General features: G+C 39.3%; 1 protein-coding gene across 19 annotated transcripts in view; it reads left to right on the forward strand.

Moving 5' to 3' along the window:
* The window catches only part of MEIS2 (Meis homeobox 2), a 182,514-nt gene that overhangs the window by 153,248 nt on the left and 15,668 nt on the right, over window positions 1-13,598 (forward strand). For 9 of the 19 annotated variants that reach the window (XM_077263746.1, XM_077263656.1, XM_077263691.1 and 6 more), the window contains 2 exons: window positions 3,030-3,140; window positions 10,851-10,944. In XM_077263746.1, the coding sequence (XP_077119861.1) occupies window positions 3,030-3,140; window positions 10,851-10,909 (170 nt within the window). In that variant the 3' untranslated portion in view covers window positions 10,910-10,944. The remainder of the gene's footprint in view (window positions 1-3,029; window positions 3,141-10,850; window positions 10,945-13,598) is intronic. The other 10 variants (XM_077263667.1, XM_077263770.1, XM_077263718.1 and 7 more) reach the window with 3 other exon arrangements.

The following is a 13,598-nucleotide window of genomic DNA, read 5'->3' on the forward strand; positions in this document are numbered from 1 at the left end:
AAAAGGTTTATGAAACAGAGAAGAGGTTCAATGGGTAGTAAATAAAATACCACAGCAAGACATTCTGTGAGACAGTAGGGACAAGAAGAGGGGGCAATCTCACCCGCTTTAAGTCTCAGCATCCCACCATAGGGAGCAGCTAATTGGTGCTAATTGGAGATTTCCAGCATGCTCTCAATTCAATTTCATCCCCTCCTCCTCACAGACCGTTAATTGGCGCAAAGTACTGGGCGACTAAGAAACAGTTTAACCCTAAGAATGCCGGAGCAGGTGCTTTCACCCTGGAAGGGTTAAAGGAGCCCTTGCTTCTTGCCCGGTGCCATCTAACAGCTCTTGGCAGTATAAGGAAGTCGTTCCCATATGCAGCCCATTGTGTGCATTCACCGACTGTCTATTCACACACAACTGGCTGGAATTGCATTATACCGCCGGCAGAAAATGTGTGTGGGGCAATTGTAAGAGGTTCTTTTGGAAGCAGTTCCCCCATTATTAATGGCACCTAACTAACTTAATGACCAGGGGGTACAATGAAGTTTGCAATGATTACACATACGACTCCCATTTTGGAAGGATTTTTTCCTTTCCTTCCATTCTATATAAATTCCTATTGTATTATTGCACTTACCTCATGTCTGTCTTCGTAGACTTTTATCATTTGCTAGAGGCTTCTGTCACCACTGAATGCCAATGTTATTTTAAGGAGGAGGGGCAGGTGTGGCCAGACACCAGTGGGGTCACATTTTGGTGAGGAATTGTCCAAAAAATGTAAGACAGCCAATCGTATTCTCTGCTAGGAATGGAGAGGCTGCTGCCCGCAGACATCGGATTGTCGGCAGCTCTGGATGGCATTTAATTGGCTCTGTCAATGAAATCTTCCTGTCCTCGGCACCATGGTCATTTTCTGGTGTTTTTTTCTTTGCTGGGAAACCTGAAATTCCCTCCATAATTATTGACCTACATCCTTTTACATGCCATGATGAAAAGGTCATAGACGCTGGCAGAGGACAAACATCAGCATGTGGAAGACAAAAAATGTTGCCCTTTTTTGCCCTCAGTTGATGCCAATTCGTCCTTAAAGGGTTTGTTCTCGCATTGCATTTTCACAGCATTTTTTTCTGCTATTTCTGAAATCTCCCACACAAGCTGCTTATTATTTCAATAAAGATTTCAACCTCCAATGCAATTTTTCAAATCTGCAGCAGGTTAATTCTTTCAGCATTTTTCACCAATGGGAAAAAAAAACTTGTCAACACTGGACAAAAATCTGCTGCAAATACTCAACGTTTGCACATACTCAATGAGGTTTTCTGTGCTTCCATTACTGATGACCTATACTAGGTATAGGTCATCAAGATCAGATCAGTGAGGGTCCGACACCCGGCACCCCCCATCAATCAGCTGGGAATAGGCTGGATGTCAACAGTGAACAGAGCCGGACTGTACAGCACAGTTTATTGTGTAGTGGCAACTGTCGAAAACTGTGGCGCAGCTCGTATTCACTAAGCTGTGCTGCTCGCTGCTTACACCTAGCCACCAATGGAGCTGATATCATCGGATCAATGGAGGGGCCAGGTGTTGGACCCCCGCTGATCTCATATTGTTAACATATCCATAACCCCCCTCCAAAACACATTAGACTAATGCCAGCCAAACCAGCCAATATTGATGGGTTGGGTTGACAGTCTCATGTGTATTGGAGCATCGGACAAATGAAGGTCGAGAGAGGTAAGAATCCGACACGTCCGATCCTTGTGATCTCTGAGATAAGCTGCCTCTGGAGATGTCTGGAAGAGGCTTTCTCGTAGATAACACAGGAGCTGTCCGCAGAGCAATATCTCCAGTCTGTGGGAGAGATGGTAGAAATAGCTGTCCGACAGCCATCTTTACTGCTAAATACGGGCATTAAAGGAGTATTCACATCTCCAAGATCCTATCCCATTATGTAGTAGATGTAATAATAATAGCAAATGCCTCCTCCAATTAGAAATGCAGTATAGTTCTTCTGATTAGCTATATTGCTAACCCCCATGTGCAGGACATTCCAGTAACTTACGTGTCCATGGTTACTACCAGTCATAAAGTGACAGTTAGATGTTACCAGTTGTAACCATGGATATCTAGGCTATTGCAATGCCCTGCACATTGGGTAAGCAACATAGCTAATCAGAATAACTATGCTACATTTCTAATTGGAGGTATTTGCTAATATTATTCTTACTACACCTACTACATATTGGGATAGGATCTTGGCGATGGAAATACTCCTTTAAAGATACATCATCCAGGAAACCCCCTTAAGTTTAAGACATAAGAAATCTGAGATTGACTTGTTGCAAAGGAATATTCTGTCTGAGAAAAGTAGACAACACCGTGTGGTCATCAGACAGAATCACTAGCAACTAGGCTGAATCTAATGAGCCAAAGTTATAATTCTAAAAGGGTAAAAGCAGCCTGTCTGCGGTGCAGTCGTAATGTTTCACAGCTTAGACTCTCCAATTTAAACAGATTTAAACAAAAAAAATGTGGTTTTGTTTCAGTGGGAACAATAACCAGAAAAATGCCATAGCTTAGGTGAGGGAATATAGAGAGGTTGCAGAGTACAGGGTGGGCCATTTATATGGATACACCTGGGTGGGCCATTTATAAAGTTGCATCCAAAATGGCCGACTTTAAAATGGCCTCCATGGTCACCACCCATCTTGAAAACTTTTCCCCCTCCAATATACTAATGTGCCACAAACAGGAAGTTGATATCACCAACCATTCCCATTTTATTTAGGTGTATCCATATACATGGCCCACCCAGGTGTATCCATATAAATGTCCCACCCTGTAGAGACGTGCGGTACATGCATGTGTGCCACATAGCGCTGTCAGGGCATTGTTCACACCAGGTCGCCGTGTCCTGATTGTCTTGTTTCTGTTGATTTGAAGTTTGTGTTTCAGTCCTAAAACTGGAACCTTTGCTGATATTTTGGTATGTCTTCTCTTCTTTCTCCTTCTCTGTGTCCACGTTTGACCACAATCAGGTTTTCTTCTTGATCCTTCAGTGAGCCAAGGAGCAGCATATAGTCCAGAGGGGCAGCCTATGGGAAGCTTTGTATTGGACGGGCAGCAACACATGGGCATCCGACCTGCTGGTGAGATATCATCTATTTTTCTCTGTGCCACACTGGCCATTAACTTGAAGACGTTTTCCATTACTGATGATCTCATTCATTTTAATAGAAGCTGATCTGCAGGACCTGGCAGTGGCTACTACACAGCGTATGTAGCTGTGCTGCTCCACTCCATACACTGTTTATATCCAGCTGCTGCCAGAGCTGATTACAGCCGATCAGTGGGGGTCCTCGTGTCCAACCCTCACCAATCTGATATTGATGACCTACCTTAAGGATGGGGGCATCAATATCACAGTAATGGAAAACCCCTTTTACTATGCAATCTACGGGTTCGGAACCCACAAGGATACTGGTAATATACTTATAAAGTAAGTCAATGATGCTCATTAATGAAAAACAGACAATAAATTGTGTGAAAGAACATTGTGATTACTCAGATCACAGGTTCCTTTCTGACAATGAAACTAATCACTAAAACCTGAGTGGTTGCTATCACTCAACCTACTCTGGAAACATGGGCCCCGATTCATCATTTATAGGGGATTTTAAGTCACTTTCCTTTTTTGTCTTATGGTATTTGTTGTTGTTTCTGCCATCAAATTAATCAAAATGGTGAATGCGATGAGTGAATTTGGCACAAAGTCTAAAATAGGCTTTCTTCCGGTCTTGAAATGTTTTTGAGACTTTTGGTGCTTAAATTTGCACCAAAATTATGGCACACTCAAAAATACGCCATGGCGAGACTGGAGTGGAGCTGTGATAAATTTTGTGACTATTTAAATATGCAAATTGTCTCTTCAAGAGGAAGAGGACTAGAACTCTAGTGCCACCTATTGGAAGCAGTGATCCTAAAAGTCAGTATCGACCCTTTAACGAGTCTTATAATATGACTTAGGATAAAAGCCAAAACCAGAATCTCAATTTGGCTTATATACGAAGGCATGTGACAAGGCTTGTTGAAGGGTCGATATTGACTTTTAGGATCACTGCTTCTAATAGGTGGAGCTAGAGTTCTAGTCCTCTCCCTCTCTGAAGAGACAATTTGCATATTGAACTTCCCAGAGAAGCATGCATGGCTTTTAAGTCTCCTCACTCTGCCATGCCAGGCTTGGCATGTCACTCTCCACAAGGAAAAATGTTACCCCTTAGACTTCAGTCCGGAGACTTTCACCGAGCAACTTCGCAATTACAATTAATGAATCAGCCAAAAACATCTGGAATTTCTAAACTCTGCCCAAAAAGCAGGAAAAACTAAATAGGTGAGCACATATCATATAGACATAAAAAATGTGCAACTAGAACAAGGAAAAACAAACAAAACAAGGCGTTAAACACAAAAAAATTTTCAAAAAATAGGTGCAGAGTAGTGATGAGCAAACGTACTCGGATAAGGTGTTATCTCACGATGCTCGAGTGCTAACCAGTGACTTTGGTGTGCTCGAAAAGTATTTTTGAATCCCTGCGGCTGCATGTCTAGCAGCTGATAGACATCCACAACACATGAAGAAATTGCCCAGCAAACAGTCTGTTGAACAGCCACGAGACATGCAGCCACGGGGACTCGAACATATTTTTCGAGCACGCCGAAGACACTCAGTTATCACTAGAGCATGTTCAGATAACACCTTATCCCAGCATGTTCATTCATCACTAGCGCAAAGTCAATCATGAATTTGGACTCATATTGGGTGCCATTGGTCCTATCAACTTGATTTTGCTAAATAAAGGCTAATGCTGCTTTTAAATTAATCTGTCCATCTGACTTTTTTTTTACTCCAGAGCGCTACAAAAATGCTGGAATGAAACTGAAATGGGAACAGATCCCACAGTTTTCCATTTACATTCATCAGGTGCATACGTTGTTGTCTTGGACCCTTAATGGAGCCAGATCTGAAAAAGCGAAAAGTTGCGTTTGTCATTCCTGCTCACTAGGTTTTCAGCAGAAATTAGTATATATATATATTATAATATCATATTGTTATATTATATATATATATATATATATATATATATATATATATATATATATATATACATATATATATATAGAAAGAAAATTAGGACAGCATCCAATATTACCGCAATTGTTGTGCAGAGCTTTCCCAACCAACGGACCAATGGTTTCCAATCATAAGAATAAAAAAGGAAAACAGCACACAAAAAATAGAAGAAAAGTGGACTTTAATGCCTGAACGGCGTGGCGACGTATTGGCTTGAAAAAGGACATCACATCCGAAACATTGCCACGCCGTTCAGGCATTAAAGTCCACTTTTCTTCTATTTTTTGTGTGCTGTTTTCCATATATATATATATATATATATATATATATATATATATATATATATATATATACAGTACAGACCAAAAGTTTGGACACACCTTCTTATTTAAGATTTTTCTGTATTTTCATGACTATGAAAATTGTACAGTCACACTGAAGGCATCAAAAGTATAAGTTAACACATGTGGAATTATATACTTAACAAAAAAGTGTGAAACAACTGAAATTATGTCTTATATTGTAGGTTCTTCAAAGTAGCCATCTTTTGCTTTGATGACTGCTTTGCAGACTGTTGGCATTCTCTTGATGAGCTTCAAGAGGTAGTCACCGGGAATGGTTTTCACTTCACAGGTGTGCCCTATCAGGTTTAATAAGTGGGATTTCTTGCCTTATAAATGGGGTTGGGACCATCAGTTGTGTTGAGCAGAAGTCTGGTGGATACACAGCTGATAGTCCTACTGAATAGACTGTTAGAATTTGTATTATAGCAAGAAAAAAGCAGCTAAGTAAAGAAAAACGAGTGGCCATCATTACTTTAAGAAATGAAGGTCAGTCAGTCTGAAAAATTGGGAAAACTTTGAAAATGTCCCCAAGTGCAGAGGCAAAAACCATCAAGTGCTACAAAGAAACTGGCTCACATGAGGACCGCCCCAGGAAAGGAAGACCAAGAGTCACCTCTGCTTCTGAGGATAAGTTTATCCGATTCACCAGCCTCAGAAATCGCAGGTTAACAGCAGCTCAGATTAGAGACCAGGTCACTGCCACACAGAGTTCTAGCAGCAGACACATCTCTACAACAACTGTTAAGAGGAGACTTTGTGCAGCAGGCCTTCATGGTAAAATAGCTGCTAGGAAACCACGGCTAAGGACAGGCAACAAGCAGAAGAGACTTGTTTGGGCTAAAGAACAAAAGGAATGGACATTATTAGACCAGTGGAAATCTGTGCTTTGGTCTGATGAGTCCAAATTTGAGATCTTTGGTTCCAACCATCGTGTCTTTGTGCGATGCAGAAAAGGTGAACGGATGGACTCTACATGCCTGGTTCCCACTGTGAAGCATGGAGTAGGAGGTGTGATGGTGTGGGGGTGCTTTGCTGGTGACACTGTTGGGGATTTATTCAAAATTGAAGGCATACTGAACCAGCATGGCTACCACAGCATCTGGTATTCCATCCGGTTTGCATTTAGTTGGACCATCATTTATTTTTCAACAGGCAATGACCCCAAACACACCTCCAGGATGTGTAAGGGCTATTTGAACAAGAAGGAGAGTGATGGGGTGCTACACCAGATGACCTGGCCTCCACAGTCACCAGACCTGAACCCAATCGAGATGGTTTGGGGTGAGCTGGACCGCAGAGTGAAGGCAAAAGGGCCAACAAGTGCTAAGCATCTCTGGGAACTCCTTCAAGATTGTTGGAAGACCATTCCCGGTGACTAGCTCTTGAAGCTCATCAAGAGAATGCCAAGAGAGTGTGCAAAGCAGTCATCAAAGCAAAAGCTGGCTACTTTGAAGAACCTAGAATATAAGACATAATTTCAGTTGTTTCACACTTTTTTGTTAAGTATATAATTCCACATGTGTTAATTCATAGTTTTGATGCCTTCAGTGTGAATGTACAATTTTCATAGTCATGAAAATACAGAAAAATCTTTAAATGAGGTGTGTCCAAACTTTTGGTCTATACTGTGTGTATATATATATATATATATGTATATATATATATATAATGTTATAATATATACAACAATATGTAATAATATATATACAACAATTTTGACCACGTGTGTATATTCTATTCTCTTACCATATATAGAATATTCTATTCTTTTACTACATATATATATAGTAAAAGAATAGAATATATATATATATATATATATATATATATATATATATATATATATATATATATATATATATAGTAAGAGAATAGATTGTACACACGTGGTTAAAATTGTTGTTACCCCTCGTTTAATGACAGACAGAAAAACCCACAATGCTCACAGAATGGTCAATGCTTCCACAGAATTTAACAACAAATAAAACTCATGAAATAGGCCTAGACAGAAATTATGGTTCCCCTGAAAATAATGTGACAAAAGGGACATGTTAAATTGCGGTGTGTCCACTAACTAGAATCACTGGTGTCTACAATCTTGGAATCAGTGAGTGGGCCTGTATATAGGGCTACAGATACTCACTGTGCTGTTTGGTGACATGGTGTGTATCACACTCAACATGGACCAGAGGAAGCGAAGGAAAGAGTTGTCTCAGGAGATTAGAAAGAGAATTATAGACAAACATGTTAAAGGTAAAAGTTCTAAGACCATCTCCAAGCAGCGTGATGTTCCTGTGACTACAGTTAAGATCCATGGGACTGTAGCCAACCTCCCTGGACGTGGCCGCAGGAGGAAAATTAATGACAAATCAAAGAGACGGAAAATATGAATGGTAACAAAAGAGCCCAGAAAAACTTCTAAACAGATTAAAGGTGAACTTCAAGCTCAAGAAACATCAGTGTCAGACTGCACCATCTGTCGTTGTATGAACCAAAGTGGACTTCATGGGAGACGACCAACAAAGACACCATTGTTGAAAAAAAATTATAAAAAGCCATACTGAAATTTGCATAACTATATGTTGACAAGCAACAAAGCTTATGGAAGAATGTCCTATGGACAGATGAGACAAAAATTTGAACTTTTTGGCAAGGCACATCAGCTCTATGCTCACAGATGGAAAAATGAAGCATATCAAGAATAAAAGACTGTCCCTACTGTGAAACATGGAGGAGGCTCTGTTATGTTCTGGGGCTACTTTGCTGCATCTGGCACAGGGTGTCTAGAATCTGTGCAGGGAACAATGAAATCTCAAGGCTATCAAGGGATTCTAGAGAGAAATATGCTGCCCAGTGTCAGAAAGCTTGGTCTCAGTCCCAGGTCATGAGTCTTGCAACAGGATAATGACCCAAAACACACAGCTAAAAAACACCCAAGAATGTCTAAGAGGAAAACATTGGACTATTCTGAAGTGGCCTTCTATGAGCCCTGACCTAATCCTATTGAGCATCTTTGGAAAGAGCTGAAACATGCCGTCTGGAAAAGGCAGCCTTCAAACACAAGACAACTGGAACAGTTTGCTCGTGAGGAGTAGGCCAAAATACTTGTCGAGAGGTGCAGAAGTCTCATTGACAGTTACAGGAATCGTTTTATTGCAGTGATTGCCTCAAAAGGTTGTGCAACAAAATATTAAGTTAAGGGTATAATCATTTCTGTCCAGGCCTAATTGATGAGTTTTATTTTTTTTTTAATTCTGTGGAAGCATGGTTTAAAAGCAATGTCTGACTTTCATTTGTTCATTTTCATAGATTTTTTTATTTATTTTTACTTTTGTCAGATTCAAGTTATTTCTGTGACCATTGTGGGTTTTTCTGTCATTAAATGAGGGGTACCAACAATTTTGACCACGTGTGTGTATATAGTAAAAGAATAGAATACGTGTATATATATATACACTCACTGGCCACTTTATTAGGTACACCTGTCCAACTTCTTGTTAACACTTAATTTCTAATCAGCCAATCACATGGCGGCAACTCAGTGCATTTAGGCATGTAGACATGGTCAAGACAATCTCCTGCAGTTCAAACCGAGCATCAGTATGGGGAAGAAAGGTGATTTGAGTGCCTTTGAACGTGGCATGGTTGTTGGTGCCAGAAGGGCTGGCCTGAGTATTTCAGAAACTGCTGATCTACTGGGATTTTCACGCACAACCATCTCTAGGGTTTACAGAGAATGGTCCGAAAAAGAAAAAAAATCCAGTGAGCGGCAGTTCTGTGGGCGGAAATGCCTTGTTGATGCCAGAGGTCAGAGGAGAATGGGCAGACTGGTTCGAGCTGATAGAAAGGCAACAGTGACTCAAATCGCCACCCGTTACAACCAAGGTAGGCCTAAGAGCATCTCTGAACACACAGTGCGTCGAACTTTGAGGCAGATGGGCTACAGCAGCAGAAGACCACACCGGGTACCACTCCTTTCAGCTAAGAACAGGAAACTGAGGCTACAATTTGTACAAGCTCATCGAAATTGGACAGTAGAAGATTGGAAAAACGTTGCTTGGTCTGATGAGTCTCGATTTCTGCTGCGACATTCGGATGGTAGGGTCAGAATTTGGCGTAAACAACATGAAAGCATGGATCCATCCTGCCTTGTATGGAGCATCTTTGGGATGTGCAGCCGACAAATCTGCGGCAACTGTGTGATGCCATCATGTCAATATGGACCAAAATCTCTGAGGAATGCTTCCAGCACCTTGTTGAATCTATGCCACGAAGAATTGAGGCAGTTCTGAAGGCAAAAGGGGGTCCAACCCGTTACTAGCATGGTGTACCTAATAAAGTGGCCGGTGAGTGTATATATATATATATATATATATATATATATATATATATATTCTTTTTCTATATATATTTATAGAGAAAAGCCTGATGAACATTAAACATTATAACTTCAGCTTTGTTCAGTTCAGGTGCAAGAAAACTGATCCTAATGCCACAAATAAATAATAGCCGAGCCTTGAATATGCTAGGGTGTAAAAAAAAGATATACATAAGGATATATTCACTTGTAAAGCGCCATGGAATAAATGGCGCTATAACAATAAATAATAATAATAATAATAATATATGTGCAAAATGTGAATCAAAGCCTAGATATACCTTATCTGTGCCTATACACATTCCGGCTAATTGTATTTTTCTAAAGAAAAAAACTAGAGACGGAAAAGAAAATTTACAAACAAAGTGACAACATAACAGCTACAGCAAAAGCAATAAGAACTAAAGTAATATTTCAGACTTCATATTAGGAAGTAGAAGCCTTCGTTCTCTATATTATGTATAGGAAACTATTCTAGTAGAGGGATGTATGTGAATATACTTGATTGTACAGCGCCCCCTAAAGGCTTTAGGGAACTTTCTCATTGACAATCCCTTTGTACCTTTTTACTACATTGTAATCTCCACTGTATCTTGAACAGACAGGCTTATTATACCCAGCAGAGTTTACATGAAGGCAGGGAATTTTTGGATAATTCTGAAATGTTTTATGTTTATATATTTTATGATAGCGCTATATTTATATTGCCAGTGGATCTTGATATATTGCTGGTATAAATAAACATATATATATATATATATATATATATATATATATATATATATATATATATATATATATATATATATATATATATATATACCGGTGTATATATATATATATATATATATATATATATATATATATATATATATATATATATATATATATATATATATATATATATATATATATATATATATATATATATATATATATAAAATGTTATTATGTTTACGGTATAGAAATTATAGCGACTTTTTTTCTGTTTCTTTTCCCCATCCAGGACCGATGAGCGGAATGGGAATGAATATGGGCATGGATGGGCAGTGGCACTATATGTAACCATTAAATTGCAGAGCAATCACAAACAAGGGGAAGTAAGTATCTTCAGGATGATGTGTCTTATAGAGACATAAGGCCCAATTCTTTATGGCTTTTGCACTTATTTTTTGTTGTTTTTTTTTTTTTTGCTGTTTTGCACCTGTTTTCTGTTTGTTTTTCTGCTGTTTTGCACCTTTTTTTTTTTTGGCTGTTTTGCACCTGTTTTTTGTTGTTTTGCTTTTTTTTGGCTGTTTTGCACCTGTTTTTTGTTGTTTTGCTTTTTTTTGGCTGTTTTGCACCTGTTTTTTGTTGTTTGGTGGTTTTCTTTTGCTGTTTTGCACCTATTTTTTGTTTGTGCCATATCCACTGTTCAATTTGCACCTTTTAGCCTATTTTATATGTACTATCCCATTGCATTTTTTTAGTTCGCCACTGTGTACAGAGTCTAAGGTTTCCAGAATTTTGTATTTTTTTTGCCTGATTCATCATTTGAGACTTTTTAAAACGTCGCTAAATTTGTTGAAAATGTCCTCCAGTCCTATGTATGACAGATATTTTGGAGCAATTTTTGTGCCATTTTGCAAAAAGTGAGTTGGTTTTTTTTGTGTGCTAAAAACTTACAAAACAGATGAAAGACAAGAATAAAGACCATTTCGTTCCTTTACACAAAGTTCATGAACCACAAGCGGCATTTTAAAGGAAAAAAAATCAACAAATACTATGAAAAAAAAGAAAAGTGATTAAAAAAAAAAGGCAAGTATAGAATGAAAGCCGCAATATGGGATATTTAAGGGAATGAATTACACAGGACATTTGCACAAAAATGTAGTGACTTTTTAAAAAGTCGCAATTGATGAATTATGTGAAAACATTTGGAAACCCCAAACTCCGCTCACAATGACGAACATGAAAAAAAAAATAGGGGAACATGTAAAAAAAGGAGCAAATTAAATGAGGAATGAGGCGCAAATGAAAAGCAAGCAACAAAACCCAAAACAGGTCCAAATGCAATAATATAGAATTGGGCTCAAAAGTTAAGGAAATGTTACTAGAACGGTATACTCGCGGCTGGCAGATCTACATACAACATTTCTGCAACTAAAGAATGTATTCCATACATATAAAAGGGGCTGTTTTTGGCTGTATGTATACAGATTTCTTAAAACCATGTGCAGATGCTCACAGAAACGTCAGTAAGTCTGCTGTTTGTGAAGGCTTCAGCTAATCAGTCACTGCTGATGGGCTGCAGTGCTCATGTGACATTTTGTCACAAGATCGTCGGGGGGACGAATGGCTCAGAGCCAGTCCAGCAGGTAAGGCTACTTTCACACATCAGGTTTTTGCCGTCAGGGACAATCCGTCGAATGTTGGAAAAAACGGATCCGTCGCAGATTGAGAAAAACTGATGCGACGGAACCGTTTTTTCGACGGATCCGACTAGCATATCCAGATAATTGGATAAAAAAAAATTGGAGCATGCTCAGTTTAAAAAAACGGAATCCGGCACCGAATTAACACATGTGGAATTATATACTTAACAAAAAAGTATGGCCATCCCTGGGAAAGCAAAGTCTCCGTGTCTCACGATGGCTGATGGTAGATGTAGGGCACTGGTGGTCCATGTCTCGAGGAAGGGTGTGATCAGGGCAGTTTCTAGCCCAAAAATGACACAGGGCGAGAGTAGGAAATTTCTCCCCCCCCCCCCCCCCCCCCGGCACCGAAAATAATAAACATTATTTTTGTGGGCTTGAGTAATAAATAGAGAGCAGGCTTGTATCTTCCCTTTTTTTAATAAATTATAATTTGCCTTTAACTTATATAGAACTTGGGGAAAAGGGACAAGTATGCTAATTATTAACGGTGAGAACAAAGTTGTAGGTAAATAATATCTATTAATTATTTTGGAAACAGATCCTAAAAATTGTAGGTTGCAGATTTATGAGAAACTGACTCTTCTAGATTTAGCCGCTGCAAAAGCATTAATAGCTTCCGAATAATTCAGCTTTTCTGCCAGTTCATTTTCTAATTCCAGGTCACATTTACTAATCTCTTCTAAAAGGAGATTGGCGAGACTTTCCCCAGATGTATCAGTAGCAGGACGATAGCCAATAAAATGTTCCTTTATTGCTACGTGATCATCATCTATATCAACAAATCTTAAGGTGTATGACAACTGTTCAGTGTGACCTGCATCTTGTGTGCAGTCCAACATTATTGAAAAATACTTAGATCTTTTGGCTTTTTCTAGAATACATTTCTTCACCTGAGAGGCCATCAAGCAGATAATTTCATTTTGAATTAAATTTCCACAGTAATGTGTATGGATTTCCTGGGAAGTAATTCGTTTTAAATGATCTCTCATTACTGGTTCAAATTTTCCAAGAAGCTCTATAAGCCCAAGGAAATGTCCATTATTTGGTGTAAACAATGTATTTGACGATCCTCGAAAAGCTAAATTATTGGTTGCCAGGTATACAGTTACTGCCATAACTCTTTCCAACACTTCTCGCCTGGGTGAGGATGCCACCAGACTGCCAAAGATGAGGTAAGTCAGCTGGGCCCCCTCCCGGGTTTCATGCTGTGGGGCATGCCAAATCAGCATGCCCCAAGGGTGGTTGGGGGGGGGGCAGGTGTGGGGGTCCCCATCCAAAAAAAAAGGCTAGCCCAACCCATCCCATCCCTCAGACCCCCTCACCTGTTCAGTGTGTCA

The sequence above is a fragment of the Ranitomeya variabilis genome, chromosome 1, assembly GCF_051348905.1.
Source record: "Ranitomeya variabilis isolate aRanVar5 chromosome 1, aRanVar5.hap1, whole genome shotgun sequence".
NCBI lineage: Eukaryota > Metazoa > Chordata > Amphibia > Anura > Dendrobatidae > Ranitomeya > Ranitomeya variabilis.